At 48.9% G+C, this 14,309-nt stretch overlaps 1 protein-coding gene across 1 annotated transcript in view; it reads right to left on the bottom strand.

Annotated features, from left to right (window-relative positions):
- The window catches only part of ADAMTS14 (ADAM metallopeptidase with thrombospondin type 1 motif 14), an 84,002-nt gene that overhangs the window by 30,626 nt on the left and 39,067 nt on the right, over positions 1-14,309 (bottom strand). Inside the window, exon 5 of the mRNA XM_008057859.2 lies at positions 292-375. Coding sequence (XP_008056050.2) covers positions 292-375 — 84 coding nt within the window. The remainder of the gene's footprint in view (positions 1-291; positions 376-14,309) is intronic.

Raw genomic sequence — 14,309 nt, 5'->3', positions numbered from 1 at the left:
CAGGATTTGTCTCGGTCATTGTTCCACTCTAAGCCTCAGTTTCCCCATGGATTTCTCAAGGAGAGGGGCCTTCTACTCGTAAGGGTGCAGGATCATCAGTTATCAGGTTGCGGGAACCCATAAATCCCTGCTCAGTTCCTGCATGCCTGGTCCACTGAGCCTCGGTTCTAAAGGTCTCGGCATTCTGATTTGGTAGACAAAGTTTGTCTGTCCATCCCATACCACAGTTGGTCCAACCCTCTGGCCCCATGGCCATCTCCCGCCAAACGCTGCTGCTGACAAGGGGTTTACCTGTCGGTAGCCGACCATAATCAATCGGACCAGGGCAATGTTGATATGGGCTCCCAGGGACTCATCATGGTAAATCTCATCTACCTGCAAGAGAAGAGTGCAGTTTAAGGGTGGGCAGATGGTCAGCCTGGGCCCACTGAGTGCCAGCTACTTACTGGGCAGGATGCCCAACATGTAGTCTCCTGTCTCAGCCCCACCATGGCCTTAACAGGCAGGATTCTTATCCCTACTTTACAGAAAAAGAACCTGAGGCTGAGAGGGGCAAAATGACTTGCTCAAGGACATGCAGTTAACAAGCTACAAAGCTGGCATTCAAATCCTAGACCACTTATTCCCAACCCTGAGCTCTTTCCACAAAGCCAGTCTGCAGGGGGCCTGGTCTCAAACTCAGCCACTCTGACCAAGACTCTTGTCTTTCCACATCGCTGAAGAGCCTTCTTCAGACATGACACCCGCCTGAGGGAACCCTAGGCCACTTGTCCTAACATTCCTGTGTCCCTTCCAGTTGCCACCAGAATAACGTCTGCCCTCTAGTGCCCAGGCCCTGGGAGGCAGTAGTGGGCACTTCTTCAGGGCAAATCCAGGGGGACAGTGCTCAGGGACCTTGGAGAGGAAGCAGCAACCACACCACTGGGAAGTTGGTGAGAAATGCAGGGTTTTGGGCCCCACCCCAGGACTCCTGAATCCAGATCTGCATTTGAACAAGACCCCCAGGTGACATGTAGGCATGGTCAAGGTTGAGAAGCACTGCTCTAGATAATTCCTTCCTCTCACAGGCCCAGGGGCCCATGCAGCAGTGCCTTGAGCAGTTCATTGAAGAATACAGTCCTCTGCAACGCTCTGCCAGAAAGTCCCTGAACATTGCCCACAAGACACACACTCAGCCTCTGCTTATTCCTCCCAAGGACAGGAAGCTCACCTTTCCTGAAGATGCACATGTCCTGAGTGATCCCACTGGATACTCCAGTGTTTTCATCGTAAATAGCTTTCTCTCTGAATATAAAACATTTCACTGTCAAAAAAAATTTGAAAACTACAAAAAGAACAAAAATTTTTTTTGAGTTGCCCAGGCTGGAGTGAAGTGGCATACTCACAGCCACTGCAGCCTCAACCTATTGGGCTCAGGTGATCCTTCCACCTCAGCCTTCCAAGTAGCTGGAACTACAGATGTGTGCCATCACACCTGACTAATTTTTGGGGAATTATTGTAGAGACGAAGTCTCATCAAGTTGTCCAGGCTGGTCTTGAACCCCTGGGCTCAGGCAATCCTCTTGCCTTGACCTCCCAAAGGGCTGGCATGAGCCACCGTACCCACTCAAAAAGAAGAAATTCAAATCACCTACACTATTAACCAGATAGGTATATAATAATTGCAGGTAACATACTTCCCACCACATGTGTGTACATGTGTGTCTTTTACAAAATACTGAATATGCTGGTGGTGTTTTGTTTGTCTTGTGGAACATTGTTTTCTGTGCATTTAAAAGCTTAATCTCTGACTAGGTGTGGTGGCTCACGCCTATAATTCCAGCACTTTGGGAGGCTGAGGCAGGAGGATTGCTTGAGTCCAGGAGTTTAAAATCAGCCTAGTCAACATAGTGAGACTGCATCTCCACAAAAAATCAAATATTAGCTGGGCATGGTGGTGCGTGTCTGTAGTCCCAGGTACTCAGAAGACCGAGGCAGAAGGATCACCTGACCTCAGAAGGTCATAGCTGTGGCAAATCGTGATTATTCCACTGCACTCCGGCCTGGGCAACAGAATAAGACCCTGACAAGAAAGAAAGGAAGGAAAGAAAGAAAGAAAAAAAAAGCCTAACCTCTAACATCTGCATATGAGAGACCATCAATCATCAATTATGTAACCCATCTCCTAGTTGGACCTCAAGAGACTCAGAGAAAAGTGTCTTACTTAAAACCAGAAATGACTTGCTTGGTTAGCTAGTGTCAGTACACAGCAATACAGCTACTGGGTGTCTAGGGTTCAAACCTCAGCTCTGCTCCTCACCAGCTGGGAGGCTGGGGCACAGCAGATAACCCCTTAAAACTGTTTCTTTTTCTGAAGAATGGGATAATAATGGCTATCGTAGGTCTGGAGTGTATAACCATGTGGGAACCACGAGTGAGCTACGCAAACCTACGCAAAGGCCCAGAGACAAGGTCGGTGGCACAGGTAGAAGTGGAACCAGCCTATAGCTCCTACCTGCAATGGCTTCCCGAAAGCTGGGATGGAGTCCTTGCTCTCACCACTTCCAACTCTCTATGCCCTTCAGACACCAATTATTTTCCATTCATAAACAAAGTAACCAACCTCCAACCCACAAAGGAACTGTTGTCCACCACACGGAGAGAAGAAACAGCACTTCTAACCACATTCGTGTGACAGTCCCACAGGGAGGGGTGAGCTAGACCATGGGCACAGAACCGTGGCAGCAGAAGTTACGTGCACTGCGGAGCCCCAGGCGTATCCCACCTTCCCCAGTGCCTAGGACTGGCAGCTGCCCCAACTCATAACAGGCAGACTTCAGAGCAGCCAGCATGAGGCTTCTGCCCTGGGCCTTCCAGAAACCCATGTCTCAATACAACTGAGCTGCAAAACCCAAGACCAGCACCTGCTATAGGACAACACCCACAACAAGGAATAACAACAGTCCTGCGGGGCGGCAGGGCTCCCTTCCTGCCTCTTCCCCGCCCCAGTGGAAGCAAAGTACTCCAATGTGTAGAGACGATGTCTTTCTCAACCTGCAGGCCCAGACATGTCCTAGGAGGGACTGTGGGGTAGAGGCGTCTCACACACACACATGCTCCCTAGTAGAATTCCACCTCAAGGAGTCTTTGCTGACCACTGAGATGATCATCGATCTGCAACAGAGTGATCCTCCAACTACTTGACTTCCCAGCCCCTCCAATACCAGAACATGTCCTTCTTTCTCCACCGGGGTGTAATCAGATTGTGGACCCCCTGATGTGCCCTGTAAACAGACCAAGGATGGAATTACAGGCAACGCACATTCTGCTCAGTCATATCTGTGCCCCACGCATACACATGTAAACCTGCTGGTCATTCCGGGCACAGGAGAAGAGAAGAGTCACTGGCACATTTGAGTGGAAGCATCTGCTGGGCCTGGGCATTTGGAAGTGCCCCAGGGCCACTGCTTTTCTCCACATGTCTCTCTTACAGGGTGAACCATGCAGATTGCTGATAGACCCCTGCCATATTACTCATTTCTGTCCCTTATTCAGCAGGCCAAACCCACTTACCAAGGCCTCTGATAACCATTACTCTGATAGCTGCCATTTACATCCAGGACATCAGGAAGTCCTCATGGCAGGATCAGGAAGGGGGCTGTTGCCTCTCTGAGCAGGAGGTAGAATCAGAGCCCAACTGTCCAACATGGGTAGGAGGTGGGGGAGGGTCTCCCGATGGCACCTCCCTCGCCCAAGTGATTGGCCTAGATGCAAATGCTAAGCAAGCAGAAAGGGTCCACCCATCTGTGAGACCACTCAGTGCTTGGCTGGGTGCAGTGGCTCACACATGTAATCCTAGCACTTTGGGAGGCCGAGTCAAGAAAATCGCTTGAGCGCAGGAGTTCGAGACCACTCAGCACTCAGAAGCAACCAGAGACCCAGGACTTTAGGTAACTGGTGTACCACTAAGGCCTGCAGCACAGACCCCATGTGCCACATTCCAGGATCTGGGGAAAAGGGAGATGCGTGCACACGGCAGGAAGGCTCAGGAAGTCTTACCAGAGGACCTGGGATGACCCCTGGACTGAGAAGGTTGTGGCCCTTAAGAGAAAATGAACAGAGGCTTGCAGCAGGGAAGAGGAGAGGGCCATGGGGAGCCACCAAGATAACCCCAGGGTTGTTGGCAACCAAGATAACTGAGGCCAACTGCTTTGGTCTGAGTGTTTGTGTCCCCACAAAATTACTGTGTTGAAACCTAACCCCCAAGGTGATGGTATTAGGAAACGAGGCCTTTGAGAGGTAATTAAGTCGTAAGGGCAGAGCCCTCCTGAACGGGATTAGACTCCTTATAAAAAAGACCCCAGAGAAACCCTTCCCTCCTACCATGTGAGAACACAGCAAGGTGCCATCTATAAACTAGACATGGTCCTTAAAAAATGATTTTGTTGGTACAGAATTCTAGGTTGATGATTTCTTTATCTCATTGCTTTGATGGTGCTAGTCCAATATCTTCCATTGTTACTGTTGACCCACTGGTCTTTCCGCGGTGAGTGATCTGTATTCTCCCTCTCTGCCTGTAAGATATTTTTCTTTGACCGAGGAGTATTTAGAGAGTTCCTAAGAGACCATCTTTCCCTGGGAAGGGAAGAGACATGTTTAGTGAAACCTCTAGGGGTAGCATGAAAGCCAGTGGAGGCAGTGGATAGGGAAGGGAAGATGGAAAATGACTCCCAAAAGAAAGCCTAGGGTATAAGAAACAATGAAGAGTTTTGAGGCTATGGTAGGAGTTCAGCAATGATAAATGGTTTGGTCTTTTCTTATACTAAGTATGAATTTTTTAAATATTATAATAGTCTGCTTAATTTTACTCTCTATTTAAAAAGGGAAAAATGGAGTTACTCTTCCATTCTGAGTCCCCTGGTCCAGTCCCCTGAGGACTGGAAACTCATCTGCACACACCCCTGGCCTCCCAAGCCCTTGAATCTCCTCCACAGCTGTGATTTGGCTGGAGCTGCCTAGAGGCTTTGGTCCTGCCAAGGAGGTGGCTGGACAAGGCTGCCATGGCCAGTGGAACTGCAGAGGCCGCCAGGCACATGGCACCATGGCTGGGACCCCAACTCCTCAGGAACATACACAGGTGACTTCCTGACAGGGTCAAGCCTGGCTGCGCACCTAGGGCCTGGCTCTGTGCACCTTAGCCCTAATGCCAGAGGTAAGGCCAGGGAGCCAGCTCAGTGATCAGGAATCATTTCCTTTGGTTGGGCCTAAGGCAGCTGCAAGGCACACCCACAGGGCAGGGCAGAACAGAACAGTGTGTCCAGCTTTCCTGCTTCTCACCTCTGAGCCAAACTCAAGGTCATTTCTGCCAGGACCCCCTGCCAGGTTAGGGTTTGGCATCACATATTGGCCTGAGATAGTCACTGGGTGTATACCAGAAAAACAAGCAAAGGTCAGGACTCTCTCTGGATAAGGAGAGAAAACACAGTAGAAGGGAGAGGGTGGTAGAGAGTGCTGGAGTTGGAGGGAGATGCCACTATTTCCTGAGTACCTACTGTGTGCCAGGCACTGTGTTGAGTGCTTGGTAGACAGCCTCACAGCAACCTCCCAGGGACAGGAAGTATTCCCATCTCCAAGGCAAGACATCTAAGGTTCAGAGAGGTTAAGTAACTTGCCCAAGGTCACCTGGCTAGAAGTGGAAAGGCCAGAATTTGAACTTAGATCTCAGAGACTCTAAGGACCCTATTCTCAGCCACTATACTCAGCAGCCATCCAGAGCCAGTTTCTGTGGCAGGGTGGCTGGGGTGGGCTTTCTCTGGCCTGGGAGAGAAGATGAGGAAAGTTTACAACTCAAGAAGTTTGTAAAAAGACTACCTACGGCTTGGCAGTCAGGTTCAGGCAGATCTCAATAGGGAAGGGTGCAGCCTAGTGCCAAGAAAGCAAGACCCTGCGATATTAAGACCACCTGTGCTCCAACTGCAGCGGGACGCTAATTGCCGCTAAAGACTGGTACCGCCCTCAAGTGCCTCCCTGCATCACCTCATTGAATCCTTCCCACAGCCAATTTCTCCTAATATGAACACCTTCCGATACTATGGTACATTTGTCACAACTAATGAACCAACATTAACAGAGAATTATTCACTCAAGTCGGTATTGCCTTCAGATGTCCCCAGTTTCCCCCAAATGTCCCCCAGAAGCTTTCCTGCTCCAGGATCCCATCCCAGATGTCACAATGCATTTACTGTTCATATCTCCTTAGGCTGCACTGGACTATTTCACCTCTGTGGGTTTCTCAGAACTTCTGGTTTTTGATGACCTTAACAGTTTGAGGTGTACTGGTCAGATATTTTGTGTCCTTCCATTTGGGCACGTCTGACATCTTTCTCACAGTTAAACTGAGATCACAGGTTTAGGGGAGGAAGACCACAGAGATAAAGTGACCATCATATCATGTCAAGAGTACACTCTGTCGACATGACTCATCACTGTCGACTGAGCCCGATCACGTGGCTGAAGGAGTGTTGGCCAGGTTTCTTTGCTAAAGCTACCCTCTGTTCCCCCCTTTTATACTGAACTCTTCATAGAAAGTCACTATGTGCAGCCCACATTTAAGGAAAGGGGAGTCAAAATTCAGCTCCTTAGGGATGGAATATCAACATAAATAATCTGGAATTGTTCTGCATAGGAGATTGGTCTCTTCTCCCCCATTTACTTATTTATTCAATCATTAATTTAGCAGTATGGTCTCAGATATTTATTTTATACTTTGGGTTATAATTTAATACTGTATGTTTTTTTATTGCTCAAACTGTCCCAGATTTGGCCATTGAGAGGACTTTCCATTGGCTCTTGTATCCCTTAAACACAACCCTATCATTTGGGGTTTTAGTTTTTGTCTTTTAGCACTTCATGACTTTATGGCACTATGAGATACTCCCGGCTCATCTTGCATATTCCCTGCCCCAGTCCTAGAGTCAGCCATTTTCCCAAGATCCTCTGGAGAATGGTAGATATCCCTGTTTTGACAGTGAGAAAAGCAGGCCCAGAGGGATGGAAAACTTTGCCTAAAGCCAGCAAGCACAATTGGAGGCCAAGCCCGGGCCTCTGAAGACCTAACCACTCTTATACCTTCCCTGATCACTTACTGCCTCTGAATCTGGACAGAATGGGGGCAGTGCTGCTTAAAGAACAGGAAATGGCCACGATGACCTCTCCTGCTCTTTCTCAGTCTTCGGGCAATGACAGCATCATGGAGTCTCAGGCCCTTGTCCCAGCCCATTGGCTCCATGGCCCTGACCCTTCTAACAAGGTGATTGCAAACCACATGTTCTGACACCCAGCACAACTGAGACACACACTCATTCTATTGCCTCTGCGGAGCTCTTCTCTTTCATGCTCACAATCGCTGTTGGCCAGGTGGCAGCTGTGGTGTGCCTGTCGCTATCTGTGCAAGCAAGAACCTATTTGTTACTCCTGGTGGCTTCACAACCACAACCCCTCATCATTTCAGATAATGAACTATCTGGGGCAGAAATGTGAGTCCTGGATGTTGTCCCATTGACACCTTCCAGTAAAACCAAGAAGGCTCCATCATCCAAGTGGCAGGATGGTGTCTGTGGCTTGGATGAAAATCTGGAGGTGATGGCGGAGCCCTCAGGTGGCACCATCCCTGCTCTGGATAGCACACAGGACAATGCTGCGTGGGAAAGTATCCTCTGAGAACTATCCTGGAAAGTGACCCGCAAGGGCATTACTCTGAATGGGAAGAAGTTAGGAGATACCTTAATTCCCATGTTGTCAGATCTGTGTATGTACAAGAAAATACATGATAGAAATCTAAGTCTAAATGGCTAAGCGGACTCTTCTAACAAGTCCAAAATAAAAATGCTAGGTGATGAAGAATTTAATTGGTAGCACTTTTTTTTCTCAAATGCATAAAACAATGGAGCATCTGACACTGGTGGGATCTTAGATTTGATAAAATATGGCAAGCATGTGTTTACATATGTGCATGAACACCTCTTATTTGATGTGGTACATGTATTACGCAAACACATCTGTACACATGTATCATGTTATACAGATGAGTTTGCATATTACTTGTGGGTGACTAAATGTGCACATTTATGAGTACATGTGTTATACGTATGCATGCATGTATACATGTGTGGATGTTTATCAGCAATATACTGCTGCCTGTGGTCTGAGATCCCTGCCATCCATCCCCTGGGGATGACACATGCCATAGCTACAGTTGGGTCTGTTTTTCTCTAGGTTGGGACACTGAGACTTCGTCAGGGTGCCACGCTCACTCACATGCCACATTGGCAGGCCTGGTCTCCGAGATCACCAGTGAGGTCTTGGAGGCCAAGGCTGCTCTCAGGGCTATGGAAAAAGAGTGCTGAGTCCTGACCTGTTTCTCAGTTGCCACAGGCTGAACTGCTCCCTGCTAAGTTCATGATCATGTCCTGTATTTCAAAGGGCTACTGTGGGCTCCATGTAAGCATTTTCAGCTGCCTTTTAACCAGCACCTCTTAAAGATGTGGCTGTCACCCCAGCTCCCTGGAGCCTGCAGGCTGGCCTGGGCAGTGCTCCTGGGATCCAACTGCTTGGCCTACCTCCTTCCCAGGCTGTGAGTGCAGGGTGGCTCCAGAGTGCATGGGACAGACACACCCAATCCAACAGAGTCCCTTTCACGAACCCTCAATGTTCAGCATTTATCCCCCCATGACTGATTTGCAAAACGCAGAGGCCTTTTTGTCCCATGTTGGGCTGCCTGCGTAAACAGAGGCAGTGTGGAGACCTGAGAAGGCCTGAGCTGGCTGGCTCTCACTGCCATATGACCTTGCCTCTCGGAGTCTGACTCTGCTCACCTGTGGGTGTGGATGAAACATAACTTCAGAGACACGAGGGTAGAAGAAGGCAAACGTCAAGAACTTGGAGCCAGGCCCATAGCTTGTGCTCAACAAATGGCATCTGTTAGTTTAAAACTTCTTTCCACTTTGGGAGCCCATCAGATCATCCCACAACAGGATTTTGGGAGTCTGACCGCCAATATGTAGTGTGAGATGCTGTATAGGCAAACACTGAACCCTAATGCTCTCTTCCCAGTGAGGGTTACTCACTGTGATTGGGTCTCTTGCACCAGGAACCCCAGTGTTCCACCTCCTAGGATGAGCACTGTGCTCTGCCCAGCAGGATCGCTTTGAAAATGTAAATACCTGCATGTGGCAACTGGAACTAAGACCATAGTTCATGGGTTTTCAAAGTGACCACTATGAACAATTGGAGCTGTCAGGGAGCTGTCCTGTGCATTGTAGGATATTTGGAACATTTCTGGCCTCTACTCACTAGATGCTGGTAGCATCCTACCCCCTCCAGTTGTGATAACCAAAAAGTGTCTCCAGACATTACCAAATATCCCTGGTTAAGAACCACTGCTTTAAAATGAATGAGTTTTTAATGACAGGTACAGTGGCTCACACCTGTAATCCCAGCACTTTGGGAGGCAGAGGCGGGAGTATTGCCTGAGTCCAGGGATTGAGACCAGCCTGGGAAACATGGCAATAGTGCTCCTGGGATCCAGCTGCTCAGCCTACCTCTTGCCCAGGCTTTGTGTGCAGGGTGGCTCCAGAGTGCATGGGACAGACACACCCAACCCAATAGTAAATAAAAAAATTAGCCGGGTGTGGTGGCATATGCCTGTAGTTCTAGTTAATTGGAAGGCTGAGATGGAAGGATCGCCTGAGCCCAGGAGATCAAGGCTGCAATAGCCACGAGCGTACCAGTGTACTCCAGCCTGGGTGACAGAGTGAGACGCTGACTCAAAATAAATCCTTACATTAAATTAAATGAATGAGTTTTTGTTTTTGTAAAAGTGGTGGAAGGTTTGGTGGGAGAGACAAAGGAAGTGAAAAATACCAAAAGGGAGGGAAGAGGTTTTCTATCCTCCCAATGTCAGAGAAGGTGGGCTACATGAGGTCCATCTAGCTCAAAGGGAAAAAATCTGGCAAAGCTGTACTCTCTGTCAGCAGAAAAGCAGTTTTCATGGTGCTCCAAACCAGCCTTTATGACGAAACTTTAACACATGTCACGAGCCAACAGAATGCCATCCACCCAAGCGGAGGCCACCAGAGCTCTGGTCTGACAGCCATTTGCACTGAAACCTCCCAGGTCCACAAAGGGCACCAAGCTTTTCCACACAGAGCATCTGAGCATGCCCCATGCTCGGACATGGGACTCCAAGGCAGCTCAGAGCTGACAAGACCCTACCATTGGCAGAAGTAACCGTGACGGCACACTGGCAACTTTGTATTGTCAGCCAAGCGGGGCAGGGTGGGGAGAAGAGGTGAGCAGGGAGTCTCTTATCCAGATGGGGGGACTGCCAAGAGAGATCCCAGAGGAAAAAGAGACAGAAGCTTCTGGTTGCAGCCTGATTTGGAATGATGGAAGGGCCTCTCTGTTTCTCTTCTCATCCCTACTCTGCTCCAGTTACAGGCCCTGGGAAGATCCCTGTATCCCACATCCAATGGGGTTCTTAGCCCAGAGATTTGGTACATCACCTCCAATAAGGAGAGGTCCCTGGCAGCACCCAGCAGGCAGGCATGGCCCAGTCCTCACCCTACCCCTGCTGGCAGGCCTGGCCATAGCCAGGAGCCAATGCCCGGGGTGAAGTTCCAGGATCCTGATTCCATTAGGAAGGCCCATCTCAGAAAGGCTTTTCCCAGGGATCTTCCTTCTCCCACCTCTCCAAGCTGCTTGTCCCCAAGTTCTGCCACAGCAGTGGGATGGGGAGGGAGCACAGGTTTTGGAATCAGATGAATCTGAGTTCGAATCCTGGCTCTACCCCTTATTAGCCATGTAGATTCTGAGTCACTTAGCTGTTCAAAGCCTCAGAGATCAAAGGAATCTGGTCGCAAAAGACAGCTGCGAGGATTCAGTGAGCCCATATGTAACACACTCAGCTCTCCAGCCATCACGAGGCCCCTCTCCCCAGGCTTTTCCACAGACCCATCGCAGCCCTGCTGGCCTCTACTTTCCTCCCTCTCCACACCCAGTCACCTTGGATGCCACCCTCAGGAGTTGTTCTCATGCCTCTTCTTCAAGCCAGAGCTCATGTTACTGCCTCACAGACTATCCCACCACGCCCAGACTCCTGAGAGTTCCCGCAGGCCTCTGCCCCTGCTCCCCAGCTCCTGGTCTCCCTCCTCACTCCTGCCCCCACAATCTTGCCATTCTTCCTGTGCCGCCACCACTTCAGCCCACACGCTCCTCACCTCACCAAATCTCCTTCTCCCCCAAGGCCGGCTGAGCAATAACCCCCTCCAAACAGCCTTCTTCTCTCCTCTGCTCCATGGGAATGGCCACCCCGTCGAAGCTTCTTGATACCATCCTCAGTGGTTCCCTAATCATTCCATGGGACCGAGGCTTGTTTTTGCAGCCAGACCAAAGCTTCTAGAACAGGAATCTGTCTATGCTACTAGGTACACAACAGGCACTCACTAAATGCTGAAACAACTCCTCCCTTATGTTTCAAAGGGCTCAAAGGTTCTCTAGTTCTGGGTTTTGAAGACACCTTAAGGGAAAGGACTCATACAGTTGGGTAAACTGAGGCACAGAGAAAGACAAGTCTTTCCAGGGCCCAGCAACATGTGGGGGAGGACTGAGGAGGGAGTCTTTACCCATCTTCTGGAGCCTCATGAATATGTGTAACACATGCCCAGGTCAATACAAAAGGAAAATGGGAGACAGGACCACTCTGATTTGTTCCACAGTTGTTTCGCTAATGGCTTCTGCCCCCTCCTCCCTGGGTCTCACAATGGGACAATTCCTGGGAACCAGATCTCTTCTCTTTGATCCTTCCAGGTCAGTCCCAAAAATCAGGATCAGAAATGGCCATGGACAGATAAGGTGCTCAAACCAGAGAGCAAAGAAATACCATTTTCACAGACTCTGGAAATCTAAGGGAACTCGAGCTTCTAGCCTTCCAGCCAAATAAAAGTTCCCACACAATGCACAGGATGAGCTGCTGGTCCCCTGGGAGGGAGAGACTGTCCAGCCCCCATCCGCTCACCTCCCTGGGTCGGAAGTCTGGCTAGCTGTCCTCTGCACCCCAGGAAACCTAACCCCACACCGCCCACTTACCCCCATGGCAGTGGCCGGTTTGCAAGACACAGCTCCTTAAGCTGTGGTCCATCTCAGTGCTGTGAGCCTCTCTCCCCCCGAGGAACTGGGCTTTCCTCGTGGGAAGCTCTGCCTCAGTAGTACCCCTCGCCAATCCCAGGTCCATTCTGTTGCCATATTCACAGGGCAAGCCAGCAGTGAGCAAAAGACCCAGCCTCTAACGGCCTTCCAGAACTCCTGAGAAGATAATTACTCTCCTCATCCACTTTCTGGTAGGTTTTTAGGAGAAGGAGGGTGGAACCAAGACTCCCAAATGTAATTGCCAAGGCAGTCCCTGGTGGCATGGTCTTCAGTGGAAGCTGGTGATGCTCCTTGGCCAAGCCTGTGAGTCTGGGGTCAGAGATCAAGGGTCAAAAGTTAGAATGTGTTAATTTCACCAACAGAGCTAGAATGGGTCACATGCTTATCTTCCTCCAACGGTAAATGGAAGGGACACCAGGGAAGAAGGATGGGTGGGTGGCTGGCCTCCACATTATGAACTGCAAGGGTTTGGAAAGAACTTGCCACCCACTCCCGCCTTCTTCCACGTAGTCCCTTTTAGCTCCAGATCTGAGGGCTTTACCAGCCCCTTCTGAATGCATCATATTTCATTCTGGGCAAGTCCTGGAAATGCCAGGTTTCTATGGAAATAAATGATCCATCAGAAGCCCTCTTCCAGTTTCCAAGGAGCTCCCAAATTCTGCTTGGGGAACCAATCCCTATCCAACGTGCCCATCACTTTTCAAACTTCACTGCCTTCAACTCTCCATCTCAGGGGTGGGTTTCATTTTTTTGGCCATAGCCCCAAGGAGCAGCCCCTCTTGTGGGGGCCTTGCCAAGGGCACACAGCACCCAGAACCCACACAAATGGAGTCCCATCCCATATAGCGACCTTGGGGACTGGCACAGGGTGGTGGCCCCTCCAGGACACAAGCATACAGAATCACTCTCCTGGGGTCCCATTCTGGCCTGTACGAGGTCCTACTTGGAGCCCCAAAGTCAGTATAAAGGTCATTTTAAGCTGAGGACATTTGAAATTCAACAGATGCAGGAAGAAACCTTCTCAGAGCTTCCCTTATCTAACTAAAAGCAGAAACTCAAAGGTGTTTCATGGCCATAAAGAAGGCAGAAAGACCACTCACACCTGCACAAGCAAACATCAGAAACTTTCTTATCTCCCATTTATCCTCCTAAAAACCCATTTTTCTTTCCTCAAAAAACAGATTTGTCCTTCCCATAAAAGCCTTCTCTCCCCTCTCCCTTTCTCTCTCTACTAAATGAGGTATATATGCCCCCAATTTTAGCTCCCTTTGAGTTACTCATCACTGAGCATTCCCATATGCAAGGAACTGGGAAGTGAACTCTTTCCTCCTGCTAATCTCTTTTGCATTCCCTTTTCTCCACATGCTTGCCAGCATCTGTTGTTTTTTGTGACGGCCATTCTTACTGAAGTTAGGTGGTATCTCAACGCGGTTTTGATTTGCATTTCTCTGAGATTAATGAGGCTAAGCATTTTTTAATGTGTCTGTTGGCTGCTCTATATCTTCTTTTGAGAAGTCTTTATTCATGTCTTTTGCCCTTTTTTAATGGGGTTGTTTGTTTTTTTTCTTTTGGCATGTTTGAATTCCTTGTAGATCCTGGGTGTTAGGCCTTCTTCAGATATACAGTTGAAAAATATTTTTTTTCCCATTCTCTGGGCTGTCTCCCCACTCTCAATGGTCTCTTTTGGTTGTAGAAGTTTGATGAGGTCCCACGTGTCTATTTTATCTCTTATGGCATGGGCGTAAGTGCTTTTGCTCAGGAACTGGTTGCCTATTCTAGTTTCCAAATGGATGTCTCCTATTTTTTCTAAGATTCTTATAGTTTCAGGTTTTACATTTAAGTCTTTGATCCATTTGGAGTTGATTTTTGTGTATGGTGATAGATAGGGGTCCTGTTTCATTCTTCTGCATGTGGTCAGCCAGTTTTCCCAGTACCCTTTACAAAATAGGTTCTCCTCTCCCCAGTGATTGTTGGCTTTGCTGAAGATGAGTTGGTTGAGAAGTTGAGGTTTTGATTCCAGAATCTCTGTCCTGTTCTATCGTCCTGTTCTTGTACCAATATCAGGCTGTTTTGATTATTGTAGCCTTATGATAAAGTTTAAAGTCTGGGAGTGTGATACTTTCCAC

The sequence above is a fragment of the Carlito syrichta genome, unplaced genomic scaffold (assembly GCF_000164805.1).
Source record: "Carlito syrichta isolate Samal-C Ts95f unplaced genomic scaffold, Tarsius_syrichta-2.0.1 Scaffold303141, whole genome shotgun sequence".
In the NCBI taxonomy this organism is placed as follows: domain Eukaryota; kingdom Metazoa; phylum Chordata; class Mammalia; order Primates; family Tarsiidae; genus Carlito; species Carlito syrichta.
The sequence above is the reverse complement of the archived record's forward strand: the minus strand, read 5'-3'. Positions and strand labels throughout refer to the sequence as shown.